We start from the raw sequence: 20,752 nt of genomic DNA on the forward strand, positions 1-20,752 counted from the left end.
ACAGAGTAAATCCCTCTGGAGCAGCTGCTGACATTTTGCAGCTAGAATTCAAATACAATGTTATGTCTAATTCTTGACCCCGATTAGTGGCGGAATGATAAACTCCAGCCCACTGTTCTGGCCACACAATAGCCCGTCTCCTTTACACACTCTGTTTATCTGCATAAAACTTCAGAAGCAAGATTGGACCCGAGCCACTTGTGGGGCAGGTTCTGAACAGAAAAAGACAGTTTTGTCAGCCTTCAAACAAAGGGAAGGAATGGCAGAAAGAGGTGGGTTTTCAGGCACTAACTGCTTGTTTAGACTTGCAAGAACAAACAAAATCAGGCCAACTCAATTGAAACATTCACATTGCATTATTAAAAAGAAAAACATCTGCTGTGTTACAGACAAGTGATATTCACTTTTCACCTCTCAACTGACTGCAGACAATGGGCTGAATTTTACCAGCCCCTCCACACCCTGGGTCATGGTGAGGGGTTGTGGGGGGAGGTGTGGTCCGTAAAATGCTTGTGGGAGAGGCTCGGCTCGATCCACGACACCGAGAAGGCCCCACCGCATATTACTGGCAGCGGTGGGACCTCGGTCCGGCACCCACTCCCCCGTCACACGGCAGCAGCACCTCAATTACTGTATGTAAAACACTACTTAACTCTCCTGATTATGCATCTCGCCGCCTCTCACTGCACACTTCCACATTTTACATTGAATGGTCAGTCATCACGTGCTGTCCCATTCACAAGCATAAGAGTCGATGGGACATCAGAAGCAGGAGAACTTGACAGTGAAAGTAAGTCCAGATATACAGGGGTCTGAACTCTCATACTTGAATGGAGGTGGGAGGGGGGATTACAGGGATCTGAACTCTCATACTTGAATTGAGGTGGGAGAGGGGATTACAGGGGTCTGAACTCTCATACTTGAATGGAGGTGGGAGGGGGGATTACAGGGGTCTGAACTCTCATACTTGAATGGAGGTGGGAGGGGGGATTACAGGGGTCTGAACTCTCATACTTGAATGGAGGTGGGAGGGGGGATTACAGGGGTCTGAACTCTGCATACTTGAATGGAGGTGGGAGGGGGGATTACAGGGGTCTGAACTCTCATACTTGAATGGAGGTGGGAGGGGGGATTACAGGGGTCTGAACTCTCATACTTGAATGGAGGTGGGAGGGGGGATTACAGGGGTCTGAACTCTCATACTTGAATGGAGGTGGGGGGGGATTACAGGGGTCTGGCGGAGTGGCGGAGGGGTCAGCGTCCACACTGGAATCACCTGGAGAGGGGCCCCAGATCTGGTGCGTTGCCTCGTCTCCTCCGTCTCAGGGTTCGTTGGAACTCCTCTGCTCTCCTGCGAGGGACCAGGGGCAGGGACAGTCTCCATTCCCTGGTCCCTCTCTTGCTTTGCCATTGCTGATTGGATGTCATGGCTGTGACAAGGGATTACAGGTCAGCGCCATTCAGTGGGAACTGGCTCATCAAGAGGGCCGCCGCCACCTTAATAGATGTTGCCAGGAGCTTATATGCCTGGGACATGGCAGCAGTCATGGTGTGGAAGGAGTCTTCTGTTGTCTGCTTAAGGCTGCACATGGTCAGTGGCGTCTTTGCCTCCTGTTGCTATAACTTATTTATCATCTCCAGCATGCCCTGTCAACAGCAGAGGATCACAAGTAGCCTGGGGCTCAGCATAGGCCTGACCACTCACAGGCCTCCCTGACTGTCAGGGGCCACTCTGTTTCAGCCTCAGTCAGCTGCCTGGGTGTGCGTGCAGTGCCTTCACCAGGGCCAGCTGAGATACATCTAAGGATACTGAGGGAAGAGAGGGTGGAAATCACAGAGGCACTGGCCATAATTTTTCAGTCTTCCTTAGACTTGGGGGTTGTGCCAGAAGATTAGAGAATTGCAAATGTTACACCCTTGTTCAAAAAAGGCTGTAAAGATAAGCCCAGCAACTGCAGGCCAGTCAGTTTAACTTCAGTAGTAGGAAAACGTCTAGAAAAAATAATTTGGGACAAAATCAATAGTCACATGGACAAATGCAACTTAATTAAGGAAAGCCAGCATGGATTTATGAAGGGAAAATCATGTTTATCTAACTTGCTGGAGTCTTTTGAGGAGGTAACAGAGAGGGTTGATGAGTGCAATGTTGTTGCTGTTGTGTACATGGACTTTCAAAAGGCATTTGATACAGTGCCACACAACAGACTTGTGAGCAAACTTGTAGCACATGGAATGAAAGGGACAGGAGCAACATGGATACGAAATTGGCTGACTGACAGGAAACAAACATTAGTGGTTAATGGATGCTTTTCGGCTGGAGCAAGGTTTGTCGTGGAGTTCCCAGGAATCAGTGTCGGGAGCCTTGCTTTTCCAAATATATATTAATGACCTAGGCCTTGGTGTACAGGACACAATTTCAAAGTTTGCAGATGATACCAAACTTGGAAGCATTGTGAAGTGTGAGGAGGATAGTGTAGAACTTCAAAAGGCCATAGACATGTTGGTGGAATAGGCAGACAGGTGGCAGATGAAGTTCAATGCAGAGAAATGTGAAATGATTCATTTTGGTAGGAAGAACATGGAGACACAATATGGAATAAAGGGTACGATTCTAAAGCGGGTGCAGGAGCAGAGGGGCCCTGGTGTACATGTGCATCTGAAGGTGGCAGGACAGGTTCAGTAGCTACCTCAGCAGACACTGGGCCTTTGTAGTCTGTATAACTCCTTTCCCTTACCCTCCCTTACACCTCTGCAGTGCCTTAGGATGCTTCTCTACATTAAAAGGTGCTAAATAATTGCAAGTTTATGTAGCTCACTGGATAACCCTCCTGAGATGGAGACTTGGGGGTAAACACTCCAACATTTTTGACCTCAGGATGTCCCAAAGCACTTTTCAGCCAATCAAGTACTTTTTGAAGTGTAGTCATTAAATGTAGGAAACACAGGAATCAATTTATTCCCAGCAAGGTCTCACTAAGAACAATGAAATAATGACCAGTTCGTCTGATTTTGAAGGTGTTGGTTGAGGAATAAATCTTGTTCAGGACACAAGATCCTTCCCTGCTCTTCCATCAAATAGTGCCATGGCATCTTTTACACTCTCCTGAGAGCATGGACAAAAAGAAACTTTCAAACAATAGAGACTGAAATCAACAGTATAAATGTGATTTGGAGAATTAAAATTTAAATGATTCTATTCTCTAAATCCTGCCTGAAAAGGAGCAAGAGATTAGTGTGCGATTGTTGTGAAAAGAATAGGCATCAGTGCAGCTACGGATGTAACAAACAACCTGGACAAAAGGGAACCTGCAGTTTTGGTGTACTTGAATTTGCAAAAGGCATTAAATAGGCTGCCACATCAAAGGTTACTACACAAAATAAGAGTTCATGGTGTAGGGGGTAACATATTAGCATGGACAGAGGATTGGCTGGCTAACAGGGAGCAGAGAGTAGAAATAAATGGGTCCTTTTCAGTTTGGCAGGATGTTACTAGTGGAGTGCCAGGGGGATCAGTGCTGGGGCCTCAACTATTTACAATCCACATCAATAACCTGGATGTAGGGACTGAATCTATGGTGGCTAAATTTGTAGATAACACTCTATTGTTTGCAAGTTTCTTTTTGTCCATGCTCTCAGGAGAGTGTAAAAGATGCCATGGCACTATTTGATGGAAGAGCAGGGAAGCATCTTGTGTCCTAAACAAGATTTATTCCTCAACCAACACATTCAAAATCAGACGAACTGGTCATTATTTCATTGTTCTTAGTGAGACCTTGCTGGGAATAAATTGACTCCTGTGTTTCCTACATTTAATGACTACACTTCAAAAAGTACTTGATTGGCTGAAAAGTGCTTTGGGACATCCTGAGGTCAAAAATGTTGGAGTGTTTACCCCCAAGCCTCCATCTCAGGAGGTTTATCCAGTGAGCGACAGAAACTTGCAATTATTTAGCACCTTTTAATGCAGAGAAGAATCCTAAGGCACTGCAGAGGTGTAAGGGAGGGGAAGGGAAAGGAGTTATACAATCTATAAAGGCCCTGTGTCTGCTGAGGTAGCTACTGTTCACTGAAATAGCAATAAAAGTCTTTGAATTAGTCTCGGCATCTCTGGGATAGGGAGAGGAAAGTTGGCCAGGAAACCCACCATGTTGCAGTCCAGAGACTCCTGCTTGAACTGATGACTTCACTGTCCAAGATCACCTGGGCTTTATGGTTGATTTTGGAAACTGGTTCCTGTGGAACTGTATTGCACTAAAGAGAGGAAAAGCAATATTTAGTTATTTCTGGTGAATATATTCCCTCGTCGCACACCTCTGATGGTTTGAAAATCTGGTTTGAAATTGGAATTTGTTTACCGAATGTTGTTCGGGAGAACACGTGGGAGAGCAAATGGAGGCTGGCCACAAATGAAACACTGTCCAAGATCCATCATTAACCCCGATTAAAAGGTGAAAAAGTTCCTCTGCAGTTAGTGGTTAAAAAGTAATTTTCAAAGAAACAGAAACAAAAACTGTAGCAGTCAGTCATCTTCATTACACCCACCAGGCTAGATTCTGTGCTGGAGGCAGGACTCACTGCACCAGTCCAAAAAGATGGGGAGAACCCCACCGCTGCCTTTTTTTGCCCCCCAGCGGTGATCCTCCAGTCCTTTTGATTCAAGGTTTTAGAAGTTGAGATTTCCATCCCTTTAAAGACTTTAAAGAGACGGGCATCCTGCCTCCAAGAGCTGCTGGCCAATCAGAGTGCAGGCAGCTCAGCAGTATCAGCAGCGCCACCATGACCGGTGGCCACTGCCAGTACTGCTGAGGTCTCAGACCCAGGCCCAGCAGTGGAACCCCAGAACAGAGGTAGATGAGGTGGGGTCTTTGGGGCCAGTCCGGAAGGCTCCAGCAAGGATGGGGGGAGGTGGTCATTCAGTCCAGAACAGGGGTTCCGGGGGGGTAAAGTTGTTCCACCTCCCACGGAGGAGGGACACCCCCCCTCAAAGCATGCAGGGAGAGCACCTTGTTTTACAAAGTGTCCTCCCTGCACGGCGGAGGCCCCCCTCGCTGCTGGTAACATCCCAGCGGCGACGGGAAGAGGCCCTGAATTGGCCACTTAAAGGTGTCAATTGGCCTCTGGGCGCAAATGTGGTCGTCAGCCTATCCTGCCTCCAGGAAGATCGCTGGTAAACAGGGCCCTCTGCCTTGCCCTCTGCTACTGGTCACAATACTCCGTGTCCCCCCACCTCCGATTCTGCCTCACTGGGGCCCTAAAATCCCGGCCACCATTTTACATCATGTGGCCTAATACTGTTTTGGTGGTTGCATATAGTTGATGTGTGTTGCCTTCATAGAGGATGAAAAAATCAAGTCTGGAACATACAGGAAATTAGATTTAGACCACCATCATGAAAGATTCTTTAAAAATTATTTGCACTGTTACTTGATTTCATGTTAATCACCAAAGTTTGTGCAGCTCGCTATTCTGGCACCTTGAATATCCTTACCCTTCTCTTCTTCTTATATTCTCTGTGGCAAACCTTAAAGACTTAAACCATCTTATTTGCATTCATAGAAACAGGAGGCCTCTTGGGCCATTCAATCAAATCATAACTATTTTCTCTCTCAATTCCATTCTTTGGAATCTCAATTCCATTTTTTCCATTGCCTTTTAGCCATGACCCAACAAAACAATCTACCTCTCAGCCTTGAAATTTTGAATTAACCCAGCATTCCTAGCCTTTTAGAAGTTCCAGATTTCCATGCTCTTTGTATGAACAACTGCATCCCAATTTCACACCTAAATAGCTTTGCTCGAATTTTAAGATTGTGCCACCTTTTTTGGAATTCCCCCACCAGAGGAAATTATCTTCATTTATCCCAATAAATCCCTTTATCATCTTAAACAAATCAATGGTAACACTTCAACCTCCTAAACTCAAGTTTATAAGCCAAGTTTATGCAATCGATCCGAATAATGTCACCCTTTAACCCACCATATCATTCTGTGCAGTACCTCCTGCACAACCAATCTACCCATCCTGAGGTGCCCTAAACTGAATGCAGTATTCCAGATAGAGTCTGATCAAGGCTCTGCACAACTGAAGCATCACTTCCTCTCTTTTGTATGAAACCTCCTTGAGAGGCCAACATTCCATTAGCTTTTTGATTACTTTTAATATCTATGAACTAGCTTTTAGTTATTTGAACAAAGACACAAAATCTCTCCGTTTATTCACCTCTCCTAATCTCCCACCACTAAGAAACTATTCCAATTTCTTTCTCTTTTATATAAAGTGGTTTACCTCACACTTCCCCATTTTGAACTCCATCCGCCAATTTTACCTACTCACTTAATCCGTTTATGTCCCTTTATAACTTCTGGTAGTCATCTGCACAACTTACTGTGTCTCCTAACTTAGTGCCATCTTCAAACTTAGATATGTAACTCCATTCCTTCATCTAATTCATTGATGTATATGCTGAAAAGTTGACGTCCCAATACTGATACTTGGGGAGCACCAATTGTCACCTCCCACCAATCAGATAATGAACCCTCATCCACACTACCTCCTACCTCCCAATCAATTACCGATCAATGCCACAAGCTTACCTCGATTTCTGGGTGTCTTTGACCAAAAAACATAAAAAGAACTGAGAAATAGGAGCAGGAGAAAACCATTCAGCCCTTTTGAGCCTGCTCCAACATTCAATAAGATCATGGCTAATCTTCTACCTCAACTCCAGCTTCCCACACCCTCCACATAGCCCTTAATTTCCTTAGTCTCCAAGAATCTATTGATCTCTATCTTGATTATATTCACCGACTGAACATCCACTGCCTTCTGGAGTAGAAGATTCCAAAGATTCACAACCCTCTGAGTGAACAAATGTTTCATCTCAGTCTCATTTCATCTCTTATTCAGAGACTGTGATCCTCAGTTCTAGGGTCAGCAGCCAGGGAAACATCCTCCCAGCATCCACCCTATCAAACTCCTTAAGAATTTCATCCATTTCAATGAGATCACCTCTCATTTTTCGAAACCCATCTAGCTCACTAATAACCTTAAGGGAAGAAAATCTGTCGTCATTACCTGGTCTGACCTACATGTGACTCCAGACCCATAGCAAAATAGTTGATTCTTAACTGCCCTCTGAAATGGCCGAGCAAGCCTCTCAGTTGTATCAAATTGCTATAGAAATGTTGAAAAAGAATGAAATTGGACAGACTACCTGGCATCGACCAAAGCACTGGAAACAAAGGCAGACTCTGCTCAATCGACCCTGCAAAGTCCTCCTCACTAACATCAGAGGAGTTGTGCCAAAATTGGGAGAGCTGTCCCACAGACTAGACAAACAGCAGTTTGACATATCATACTCACAGAATCATACCTTACAATCAATGTCCCAGACCCCTCCATCACTATCCCTGGATATGTGCTGTCTCAGCAGCAGGACAGATCCAACAGAGGTGGCAGCACAGTGGTATACAGTTGGAAGGGAGTGGCCCTGGGAGTCCTAAACATGTGGTTCAGACCTCATGAAGTCTCGTGATATCAGGTAAAAGCAATCCTCCTGCTGATTGCTACCTACTGCCCTCCTTCAACTGAAGAATCAGGACTCCTCCATGTTGAACACCACTTGGAACAAATACTGAGAGTGCAAAGGCACAGAATGTCTGGGTGGGGGACTTCAATGTCCACCACCAAGAGTGGCTTGGTAGCACCACTACTGACTAAGCTGGCAGAGTACTGAAGGACATATCTGCTAGGCTGCGCCTGCGGCAGGTGGTGAGAGAACCAACAAGAGGGAAAAACTTACTTGACCTCATCCTCACCGATCTACATGCCACAGATGCATCTGACCATGGCAGTATTGGCAGAAGTGACCACTACACAGTCCTTGTGTGGACGATGTTTCAGGTGTCCCACTGAGGATACCTTCCATTGTACTGTGTGGCACCACCACCGCATTAAATGGGATTGATTCAGAACAAATCTAGCAGCACAAAACTGGGCATCCATGAGGCTCTTTGGGCCATCAACAGCACAAGTGTATTCAACTACAATCTGTAACCTCACGGCCTGGCATATCCCTCACCATACCATTACCAGGGATTCAATCTTAGTTCAGTGATCCGTGCAGGAGAGCAGGCCAGGAACAGCACCTGGCATACCTAAAGATGAGGTGTCAACCTAGTGAAACAACAACACTGGACTACATGCAAACAGCAAAAGCAGCATACGATAGGCAGAGCAAAGCAATCCCACAACCAAAGGATCAGATCAAAGCCCTGCAGTCCTGCACATCCTATCATGATACCAATAAATGGCTGAATGCACTGGATACAGCAAAGGCTATGGTACTAACAATGTTCAGGCTGTAGTACTGAAGATTTGTGCTCCAGAACTATCTGTGCCATGAGCCAAGTTGTTCCAGTACAGCTAATAGGCTGGCATCGACCTGACAATGTGGAATATTGTCCGGGTATGTCCTGTCCACAAAAAAAAGAACAAATCCAATCCAGCCAATTACCACCCCATCGGTCTACTCTCAATCAACAGCAAAGAGATGGAAGGTGTCATTGTCAGTGCAATCAAACAGCACTTATTCAGCAGTAATCTGCTTACCAATGCTTAGTTTGGGTTCCACCAGGACCACTCAATTCCAGACCTCATCACAGCCTTGTCCAATAAGGGACAAAATAAGTGAATTCAAGAGATGAGGCAAGAGTGATTATCCTTGACATCAAGGCAGCATTTAGCCGAGAATGGCATCAAAGAGCTCCAGCAAAATTGAAGTCAGAGTCATTTACAGCATAGAAGGAGGCCAGTTGGCCCATCAAGTTCATGCTGGCTCTCCAAACTTGGAAGTATATTTGGTCCCCACATCCAAATCATTTATATAGATTGTGAACAGCTGTGGCCCAAGCACTGATCCTTGTGGTATCCCACTAGTAAAAGCCTGCCATCCTGAGAATGACCTGTCTATTCCTACTCTTTGCTTTCTGTCTGTTAACCAATTCTCAATCCAAAACAGTACATTACCTCCAATCCCATTTTGTTTACTAACCTCCTGTGTGGGACCTTATCAAAAGCCTTCTGAAAATCCACAAACAGCACATCCACTGGTTCTCATTTATCTATGCTACAAGTAACATTCTCAAAAAACTCCAACAGTTTTGTCAAATATGATTTCCCTTTCATCAATTCATGGTGATTCTGTCCAATCATATCGTTATTTTCCAAGTGTCTAATTATCACATCTTTTATAATAGATTCTAACATTTTCCCCACGACTGGAGTCAAACTAACAGGTCTGTAGTTCTCCGTTTTCTCTCTCACTCCTTTCTTAAATAGTTGGGTTACATTTGCTACTTTCCAGTCTGCAAGAACCCTTCCAGAATCTATAGAATTTTGAAAGATAGCCCCTCTAATGCATCCACCATCTCGAAAGCCACCTCTTTCAATAATCTGGGATGTAGCTCATCTGGTCCAGGGGATTTATCAACTTTCAATCCAATTAATTTTTCGGGTCCACCTCTTTATTTATACTAATTTCTTTCATTGTTACAAGTCCCTTGGTTTCCCTGGTACTTCTGGGGGATTTTCTGTATCTTCCTCCGTGAAGACAAACACAAAGTCATTGTTTAGTCTCTCTACCACAAAGTGTCCTGTCTCCACCTGTAATGGACCCACATTTGTCCGAACGAATCTGTTTATTTTCACAGACCTAAAGAAGCTTTTACAATTGCTTTTATGTTTCTCACTGGTTTGCATTCATAGTCTCTTTTCCCTTTCTTTATCCTTTGCTGGAATCTAAGTTGTTCCCAATCCTCAGGCTCACCACTTTTTCCAGCAACCTTATAAACCACTTCCTTTCATCTAATGCAATCTTTACCTTCTTTTGTTAACCACATCATCAACCAGAAACTTAACTGGACCAGCCATATAATTACCGTGCTACAAGAGCAGGTCAGAGGCTGGAAATTCTGCAGCGTTTAAATCACCTCCTGACTCTCCAAAGCCCGTCCACCATCCACAAGGCACAAGTCAGGAGTGTGATGGAATGCTCTCCACTTGCCTGGATGAGTGCAGCTCCGACAACACAAAAAGCTCGACATCATCCAAGACAAAATAGCCCGCTTGATCCATCACTGTCATAAAGTGACAACAGTGTAACCACCTGCAAGATGCACTGCAGCAACTCACCAAGTCTCCTTTGACAGCACCTTCCAAACCTGTGACCTCTATCACTAGGAGGACAAGGGCAGCAGACACATGGGAATAATACCTCTTGCAAATTCCCCTCCAAGCCACACACCATCCTGATTTGAAGCTATATCGCATTTCCTTTACGGTCGCTGGGTCAAAATCCTGGAACCTCCTTCCTAATAGCATAGGGGTTCAAGAAGGCAGCTCACCATCACCTTCTCAAGGGCAATTAAGGATGGGCAACAAGTGCTGGCCTTGCCATCAATGCTCACATCCCATGAAGAAATTTAAAAATTCTTGGCAATCTAGGCCTAGTTTACTCTGTCTCTCCTCATAACAGAATCCCCTCATCCTAGCAATCAGCGTAGTAAACCATTGTTGCACTCCCTCCAAGCGAAGTGTATCCTCCCTTACAATATGATGACCAAAACTATAAACAGTATTGCAGGTGTGATCTAACTAAGACCCTATCCACGGTTGTCATTAGATTTCTTCACTCTATTACAAAGGGATTGGTGATTTAAAGGATATCACACTATTTGCCTTCTGTCCCTACATGTTAACTTGCTGATTTGTGAACAAGAACACCCAGCTTCCTCTGAATACCAACATTTCCTCGTCCCTCAATTGAATATTCTGTTTTTTTATTTCTCCTTCCACAGTGAAAACATTTACTTTTACCAATAACCACTTGTATGGAATAAAAATTGAAAGTGCTGGAAATGCTCAGCAGGTGCCTGAAACATTAACTCTGCTTCTCTCTCCACAGATGCTGAGTATTTCCAGCACTTTCTGTTTTTATTGCAGATTTCCAGCATCTGCAGTATTCTGCTTTTATTTACCTCTTTTATGGAACCTTATCAAATGCCTTCTGGAAGCTCATATACACAACATCCACAGACATTTCCTTATTTACCTCATTAGTGACTACCTCAAAAAATTCAACTAGATTAGTCAGACGTGACCTATCCTTCACAAATGCATGCTGACTCTCTGATCAGTTCATACTTGTCCAAATCCTCGGTCACTCTGTTTCTGATGATATGGCAGGGAAACTACTGGAATCAAATTTCAACTGATAAGTTTGCAGATTCCTGGTTTCTCCTTGCCTCTCTGAACAATAAATAATGGAATGACATTTCCTAATACACACTCCAACCATACAATTGCAGAATCTAGAAAACTTTGGAAATTATATCCAACACACCTACAATTTCCTCATCTATTTCCTTCAAGTTCATTGAGTGGAAACCATCAACTCCTGGAAATTTGTCTCACAGAAATTCCATTATTTCTCCATTATCATTTTACTACTTGTATTCAATCCAATAGCTTCCTTCCCTGAATTTATTTTTTAGGTTTCCCAGTATTGCTAACATTTTAATCATCTTCTACTATGAAAACATATCAAACAGGTCTGCAGTTTCCTTATAGCTCCATTGTAGCCTCACCTCACCATATTCATTCTTAATATAGTTATCAAATTTTTACTGTTAGCTTTGACAGCTCTTGCAAGTTTTTTCTTCCACATTTCTTTTCGCACAGTTTATTAATTTGAAAGAAAGCACTTGAAACTTTCAGAATCTTAGCATGTCCCAAAGCAATGTACAGCCAATCAGGTACATTTGAGGTGTGGTCATTGTTACAATGCAGGGAAACATAGCAGGCAATTTGCACACAGCCAGATCCCACAATCAGCAAAGAGATAATGACCAGAGAATCTGTTTTGGCTGGTTGAGGGATAAATATTGGCCAGGGCACCAGGGAAAATGCTCTTGCTCTTCTTCAAACCGTGCCATGGAAACTTATGGACAGTTGAAGGGGCAGACAGGAGTTCAGTTCAACGTAGTATCTGATATTTAGCACCTCTGACAGTGCAGCACTTCCCCAGGACTGAGCACAATTGTCAGCCTAGATTATGTGCTCAAATCTTTAGAACTCATGAACTTCTGATTGAGAGGTGAAGACTGCTGCCACTGTTGCAAGGGTGCTGGCATCATTGTCATGGTATTGTGTTAATGGTCAGGGCTGGAAGCAGTAAAAGCCAAAAGGCTAAAAAGTTCACCACTGCCCTCCCTCCCTGCTGGTGCTACACAAATGTTTTTTTTTTAACTGATCATTTTTATGCACTTCACTGCTCTGGCTCTAGATCTATATACAAGTCGTTAAGTACATACACACACAAACAATGAGTGCAAAAATTAGCCAGGTCCTTGCTACAGTCATGACTTTTCTTTTGATAGTGATAACAAATGTTTGAATCGAAAATATTCTGTCCAATATAAAATGTTTAAATTGACAGATATGTATGTATCTATCTTTATATCTGTGGCAAAAGAGGTTGCTTCCATTCATTCACTTATATTTGCTTTAAACAATTACACAGAAATACATAAGATCTGACAGCACAGAAACAGACCATATGGACCCAGCTAGTCTTTGCTGATGTTTATGCTCCAACATGTCTCCTCCCACCCAACTTCATCCCACCCTGTTAACATATCCTTCTATTCATTTCTCCCTCATGCACTTGTGACAAAAGTCTTGGTAGTGTTGAGTGTCATTGTCTTGTAAAATGTCGGGCCCTTTAACAGAACACTTGTACAGGATCCTCTGTCAGATATAATCAGTGATGAAGGCTTCCACAAGTGAATACTCCATCAGCTTTTACAACATATCGCTATTTAAGTAAACTTTGTTTCCATGTTTGCAAGAGTTTTTTTTAAAAAGCAATGAATCCTAATGACCTTTGTTCCGTATGTTGTGCCAGTGACCTCACAATGGTCTGATTATTGCAGCATAGATCTGTAACCATGGGAAGTGTTTCAGTTATGACAACATAGTGAGCAAGGATTATAATCACCTTTTTGATTAAAAATAGCGGCACGATGACTTGTGAAGATGATATACAGTCAAATCTAAAATGTAAATGAGACCAGCATCAGATTGAAATCAAATCTAGATTAAACACGAAAGGTCAAAACAGGATTAATAAATGTGAACAGCAGACTTAAGTTTTCTTGCAGTCACTTATGCCTCTATTCCTTTGCCTTTTCAATGTCCACTTTGTCTTCCTCAAATATATAATACCATGTCCAGTCAACACTCGTCTATGTATTGATCCAAACTCAATCTCCCCACTCCAGTTGCCGACATGTAGTCCTCCATGGTTTCCATGTGCTTCTGATAGTCTCCCTGGCATAGATCCCCTTGTACTTGTGTTAAAATGGAGCATGGAGCATCTTCCTTCGTTTTATATCAGCTTTTCAATAAACCAATACCAGCGAGCATGGGCTCGCTGATAATTTTACATATGCCCCGTTCCCTCAAGATCTGAATTACCTTATTAAAATGTCACAGGACAACCAACATGTGCCTACTCGAACAGCCTGGGATCTAATCCTTCGGCTACCTCAGTCACTGCTGTAATCTAGGAAAAGCACCAGCCAACTTGCACACAGCAAGCTCCCACAAACATTTTTCCCAGCAATGCGATAATGACCGCATAATCTGTTTTAGTAATGTTGTTAGAAGGATAAATATTGGCCAAGACACTAGGGAGAACTCTACTGTTCTTATTTGAATAGTGCCACGAAATCTTATGACCACCTGGGGGGCAGACAGCGCATTGGTTTAAAGTTTCATCCTAAAGACAGCAACTCCAACAAAGCCACAGAAGAAACATTTTCCTGTTGGTCGACTTTAGGCATAAAGCAGACAATTTGTTTCTGATGGTGGGGAGGTGGGACTCATGACCAAATGAAATATAGACATAAATTCAACAGGATTACTCCCGTTGGCATTCATTCGTCCATGTCTCCCACATCTGAATCTGGACTCAAACTCGAATTTTTAGAAATTCTGGCCACACAAATTGATTTCAATATACCTCAAATCTCTTCTCACGAGCGTGAGTAGCTCTTCGTATATTCTGTTCTTTCTCTCTGGTTGAACGATTATTAACTTTCCTAATCACAACTATTCAGGAAAAAAAAGTGATGCACACTTAAATGAAGCAGCACTGAAGTCTACGATGTTTCAACACATTGACTCAAGATGATATGAAGGGACCTAACATCTATCCTCAGGTTTAAACTGTGTTGACATGGTTACTGGTTTATGCTGTCATAGCCAGACCATTGTGAGGTCACCTGCACAATGTGCAGGACCAAAACTTATTGCATTTAAATATAAACATTGATAGCAAAGAAATGAAGTACACTGTAACAGTTATATGTTGTAAAGTTGGTGGAATATTTCACCTTTCATCACTGATTGCATTTGACAGAGCTCCTGTGCCAATGTTCAGTTAGAGAACCCTATGTTTTACTAGATAATGATATTCAATACGACCAAGAGTTTTGATACAATTGCCAAAACCAAACATGAGGGATTGAATGGAAATGACCTCTATTGCCGCAGAGACATAAATATGTATTGGAGTATCTGGCATGTTAGTGTGTCAATTTAAATATCTTACAAAGTAGTTTGACTGGAGAGGCGAGGATTGTTCTCCTTTGGTGGGTTTTGATGGAGTAAATAACGATGGGAAACAGATGGCACAGATTTAAGTTAATTGGCAAAAATTCTGGGGTGGTGGGGGGCGGGGTGCAGTGGGGATGAAGGAGAACGAGAATTTTTTGAATAAACATTGCAAGTTATGATCTGGAATCTACTGTCCAATGTTGGCGGGAGCCAATTCAGTCATGACTTTTATAGGGAAATTGGCTGTACACTTGAAAAGGAAAAATCTGCAGCGCTAAGGGGAAAAAACAGGGAATTAGACCAATTGGCTATTTCTCTCAAAAAGCTGGCAGTGCTCCAATGGGCCGAAAGGCCTCTTCCTGCGCTGTATGATTCTAAGAAAACTGGAGGTGCTTTAGCGGAGTCATGTGGGGATGGAGAGCAGCAAGCGCTTGGTGGTGGGGTAAGGGTGGGTTGGGGGTAGGAGGGGAGTGAGGAAGCGGACAATTCCAACATGATACCAGCTGCTTATCACGAATATTCTACCTGTACCAGGAACATGAAGGTGACTTTTAATTGTCATACAAACTTCTGCTGCAGGGAAGTCATTTTCAAAAGTAGAAGAAATCCTTTCTTATCATGAAACCGGTGCAACACTTTGATAATAGATTATTTTTTCTTCCGTTCCTGCCAATTTTCCTCCCTCCACTCAAAGAAAAGGTTGACTCCTTCTGTGCACGGTTCCATGTACCTGTAGCTTTGAGGCACTTCTCCAAAGCAGCCATTTGCATTTGAGCCAGGACAGTGAGTACTCGCAGCCTAACTGACCACACCGAGAGCAGAGGGGGGAAGCAAGAGAGAGATCACCAATCCAACAGAACCCACACCAGTGTCATACACACAAATGGATGTCACTAGACAGCAATCAGGAGTCAGGGCCATGATCATTTTGCCCTCCCTAATTAGAGGGTAGGTGAGGCCAATTGTGGCAATCCCACCACCATGCCAGCTGAGATGAACTAACATAGCAAAGAATGCAAATTGAATCTGGAACCTTCCTGGACTGCACTGAGTACTGCTGGAGGGCACAGAGTGTGAAGAAGGGAGTTCGGTAAAGAGGGGAACTATAAATTAATTAAGAAAAAATAAATTAAACTAATTTCACACAATAATGTTGGCAGGAAAGGTGATGTGTCAGGGAGGTAGTATGTGGAAGCTCCTGTATGCCACGGCAATCCATAGCAACCATGTCTGTAGTAAGTGTCTGTGGCTTGAGGAGCCTCGGCTCAGAGTAGCTGAGCTGGAGCCGGAGCTGTAGACACTGTGATGCATCGGGGAGTGGGAAAGTTACCTGAACACTTTGTTCCAGAAGGTAGTCACACCCCTCAGGATAGGGTTGTTTGTTTTGGTCACTGGTCAGGGTCAGGAGGGTGTGACTGCAAATCAGGCAGGTAAAGGGATCGAGAAGGTGGAAGTGGAAGAACCTCAGCCCTTGCAATTGGGCAACAAGTTTGAGGGTCTTGCGGCTTGTATGGACAAGATTGAGGGCTGTAGTGTGGATGAACAGACTGACCGTGGTACCATGGCTTAGGAAACCGTTCAAGTGGGGGGACAAAAAAAGAAAGTAGTGGTAGTAGGAGACATATAGTGAGGGAGAATGACACTGTTCTCTGCAGCAAACAGCGAAAGTCCAGAAGGCTGTGTTGCCTGCCTGGTGCCAGGGTTCGGGACAACTGCTTAGGGCGAGAGCGGAACTTACAATGGAATGGGGAAGGTCCAGCCTTCATGGTCCATGTAGGTACCAATGACGTAGGGAGGACAAGGAAAGAGGTTCTGCATAGTCAGTATGTGGAGCTTGGCACCAAATTAAGAAGCAGAACCGCAAAGGTAATAATCTCTGGATTATTACCTGAGCGACATGGAAATTGAAGTGGGGCAAATACGATTAGAGAAATGAATCCCTGGCTCAAAGACTGGTGTGGTAAAAGTGGGTTTCGGTTTGTGAGGCACTGGCACCAGTACTGATGAAAGTGGGGGCTATACCGTTGGGACAGTTTACATCTGAACTGTGCTTGGACCAGTGTTCTAGCTAGCCGCATAACTAGAGACGTAGAGATGGGTTTAAGCAAGGGATCAAATTTAGGAAGATGTCGTTAATCAAGGAGTTGAGACAAGGCCAGAGATAAAGGTATGAATATGGGAAAGATAAATACATGCCAAGACAGGAAGGGACAGTGAGTACAAATCTAAGAGTAAACCAGCAGACAGACTCGAGGTTACAAAAATAATAAAAGGACAAAACTAAAGGCTCTGTATCTGAATGCATGTAGCATTCAAAACAAAACAGATAAACAGATGACGCAAATAGAAATAAATAAGTACCATCTGATAGCCATTACACAGACATGGCTGCAGGATAACATCGATTGGGATATGAATATTGCAAGGTATATGACATTTAGGAAGGAAAAGGAAGGTGGGAAAAGGTGGAGGGGTGGCTCTGTTAATTAATGATGGTATTCGCACAATAGAGAGGGACGACTTAAGTTCAGGAAACCAGGATGGAGAAGTGATTTGGATTGAGATGAGAAATGATAAAGGCAAGAAGTCACTTGTGGGAGTGATATACAGGCCCCCTAATAGTAACCACATGATAGATATTAAGGAAGAAATAATGGGTGCTTGTCAGAAAGATGCAGCGATAATCATTGGGGATTTCAATCTACATATAGACGGGAAAAATCAGATGGGCAAAGGTAGCCAAGATGAAGAGTTCATAAAATGTTGTCAGGATCGTTTCTGAGAACAGCATATTCTGGAGCCAACCAGAGAGCAGGCTATACTAGACCTGGTATTGTGCAATGAGATAGGAATAATTAATGTCCGAATAGCGAAGGCGCCCCTCGGCAGCAACGATCATAATATGATTGAATTTTACATTTAGTTTGAGGGAGAGAAGAATGGGTCTAAAACTTAAATAAGGGCAATTATGAGGGCATGAAAGCAGAGCTAGTAAAAGTCAACTGGCAAAGTATGTTAAGGGATAGGTCAATAGGGATGCAGTGGCAGACATTTAAGGGAATATTCCAGAATACACGGAATAGATACATTCCAATAAGAAATAAAAATTCCAAGGGGAGGACGCACTATCTGTGGTTAACTAAAAAGGTTAAAGATGGTATCAAACTTAATGAAAAAGCATATAATTTCACAAAGATGGATGGCAGGCCAGAAGATTGGACAGAATATAAAAAGGAACAAAGAACGACTAAAAGATTAATGAGGAGGGAAAAATTAGAGCACAAGAGAATGCTGGCTAGAAATATAAAAACAGATAGAAAGAATTTCTATAGATATTATTAAAAAGTTAACAAAGTGAGTGTTGGTCCAATAGAAAGTGAGTCTGGGGAATTAATAAGGGAAAATAAGGAGATGGCAGATGAATTGAACAGGTATTTTGCATCAGTCTCCAATATAAAGGATACAAGTAACATCCCAGAAATAGCTGTAAATCAGGAAGTGGAAGGGAGGGGGGATCTCAAGAAAATTACAATCACCAGGAAAGTAGTACTGAGCAAATTGTTGGAGCCGCAGGATGCCAAGTCCTCGGGTTCTGATGGACTTCATCCTAGGGTCTTAAAAGAAGTGGCTAGTGAGATAGTTGATGCTTTAGTTTTAATTTTCCAAAATTCCCTACATTTGGGGAAGATTCCATGAGATTGGAAAATAGCCAATGTAACTTGTTTATTCAAAAAGTGAGGGAGACAGAAAGCAGGAAACTACAGGCCAGTTAGCTTAACATCTATCATAGAGAAAATGTTAGAAGTTATTTTGAAATATATATATAAATATATATAGCAGGGCACTTAGAAAAATTCAAGGTAATCAGACAGAGTCAACATAGTTTTGTGAAAGAGAAATCATGCTTAACCAATTTATTGGAGTACTTTGAAGAAGTAACGTACTGTGGATAAAAGGGAACTGGTAGATGTACTGTACTTAGACTTCCAGAAGGCATTTCATGAGGTGACACATCAAAGGTTATGGTGGAAAATAAAAGTTCATGCGGAGGGGGTAACGTTTTGGCATGGATAGAAGATTGATTAGCCAACAGGAAACAGAGAGTAGTATTGCAAGAGGTTTTATTTTTGCACTGAAATCTTCGCATTTTATGTGTTTTAAAAACAGAAAAAAGGATTTTCAGTAGACTTGGACACCTGCAAATAGCTGGAATTTTTGGATGTTGACTTTGCATACAAGGATAGGAAAAACAAGCAATTTCAAAGAAACAGCAAGGGATTTTAACCTCCTGAGAGCAACACTTTGAATGACAGGGGAGACTGTTTGTCTGGTCACGTGATCAGTTCAGAAAGGCTTTTTACTTTCTCTTTATACTTTTAAAAAAACAGTGAATTGGACAAAGAGCAGATATTTGAAACTTAGACCCGACCTGCCTGGAAGACGAGAGAAAAAGACCTCTCTTTGTAAAGGAATCCTGCATCTCTTGAAAAGAAACCCAGTATTTGAAAGGTGGCAGATTCCTATTGCCTCCTGTCTCTGAAGAATTCCTGCATCCAGTGTGTGGTTCCTGTTGCCTGCTGTATTTTGGGAAATCCTCAAACCTGAAGAAAGCTTCTATTGCTGTGTTGCTGCTACGAATCCCGAGCAGACCAGTTGTTGCATCCCTGCTGAAAGACCTGTGTGATACCTGCTGTAATCAAATTGCCTTCAACACCTACCCATCAAAGACTGTTCATCAACCTCGCCTGGAAAGACTTTGAGTGGCATCCAACTATTCGACTCTGGGACACCTCACCCAACCAAAGATTTCCGACCAGCACATGACAAACTGAACTAGATGCCTGTGTTGTAGTTGTACTGGAACAGCTTTGTCACGGGAGCGGCATGTTCTGGAGCACAGGTCTTCAGTATTATTGCCGGAATATTGTCAGGGCCCATAGCTTTTGCAGTATCCAGTGCCTTCAGTCATTTCTTGATATCACACGGAGTGAATCGAATTGGCTGAAGTCAGGCATCTGTGATGCTGGGGACTTCAGGAGGAGGCCGAGATGGATCATCAACTCGGCACTTCTGGCTGAAGATTGTTGCAAATGCTTCAGCCTTATCTTTCACACTGATGTGCTGGGCTCTCCCATCATTGAGGATGGGGATATTTGTGGAGCCACCTCCTCCAGTTAATTGTTTAATTGTCCACCACCATTCATGGCTGGATGTGGCAGGACTGCAGAGCTTAGATCTGATCCATTGGTTATGGGATCGTTTAGCTCTGTCTATCGCATGCTGCTTACGGAGTTTGGCACGCTGATAGTCCTGTGTTGTAGCTTCACCAGGTTGACACATCATTTTGAGGTATGCCTGGTGCTGCTCCTGGCATGCCCTCCTGCACTCTTCATTGAACCAGGGTTGGTCTTCTGGCTTGATGGTAATGGTAGAGTGGGGGATATGCCGGGCCATGAGGTTACAGGTGGGACTTTATCTCCACAAGGCCTGTGCGGTGGTCACTCCTACCAATACAGTCATGGACAGAAGCATCTGCGGCAGGCAGATTGGTGAGGACGAGGTGAAGTGTGTTTCTCCCTTGTGTTGGTTCCCCCACCACCAGCCACAGACCCAGTCTAGCAGCTATGTCCTTTAGGACTCGGCCAGTAGTGGTGCTACCGAGCCACTCTTGGTGATGGACGTTGACGTCCCCACCCCCGAATACATTTTGTGCCCTTGCCAGCCTCAGTGTTTCGTCCAAGTGCTGTTCAACATGGTGGAGTACTGAGTCATCAGCTGAGGGAGGGCGGTAGGTGGTAATCAGTAGGAGGTTACCTTGCCCATGTTTGACCTGATGCCATGAGACATCATGGGGTCCGGAGTCGATGTTGAGGACTCCCAGGGCAAATCCTTCCCTACTGTGTACCACTGTCCCGCCACCTCTGGTAGGTCTGTCCTGCTGGTGGGAGAGGACATACCCGGGGATGGTGATGGCAGCGTCTGGGACATTGCCTGTAAGGTATGATTCCGTGAGTATGACTATGTCAGGCTGTTGCTTGACTAGTCTGCGGGACAGCTCTCCCAACTTTGACA

At 43.6% G+C, this 20,752-nt stretch overlaps 1 protein-coding gene across 1 annotated transcript in view; it reads right to left on the reverse strand.

Moving 5' to 3' along the window:
- LOC137373260 (ral guanine nucleotide dissociation stimulator-like 1) overlaps positions 1-1,411 on the reverse strand; it is a 58,575-nt gene extending 57,164 nt beyond the window's left edge. Inside the window, exon 1 of the mRNA XM_068038110.1 lies at positions 1,229-1,411. Within this exon, the coding sequence (XP_067894211.1) occupies positions 1,229-1,411 (183 nt within the window). The remainder of the gene's footprint in view (positions 1-1,228) is intronic.
- Between the last annotated feature and the right edge of the window lie 19,341 nt (positions 1,412-20,752).

This window comes from Heterodontus francisci, chromosome 8 (genome assembly GCF_036365525.1).
Source record: "Heterodontus francisci isolate sHetFra1 chromosome 8, sHetFra1.hap1, whole genome shotgun sequence".
Taxonomy (NCBI): domain Eukaryota; kingdom Metazoa; phylum Chordata; class Chondrichthyes; order Heterodontiformes; family Heterodontidae; genus Heterodontus; species Heterodontus francisci.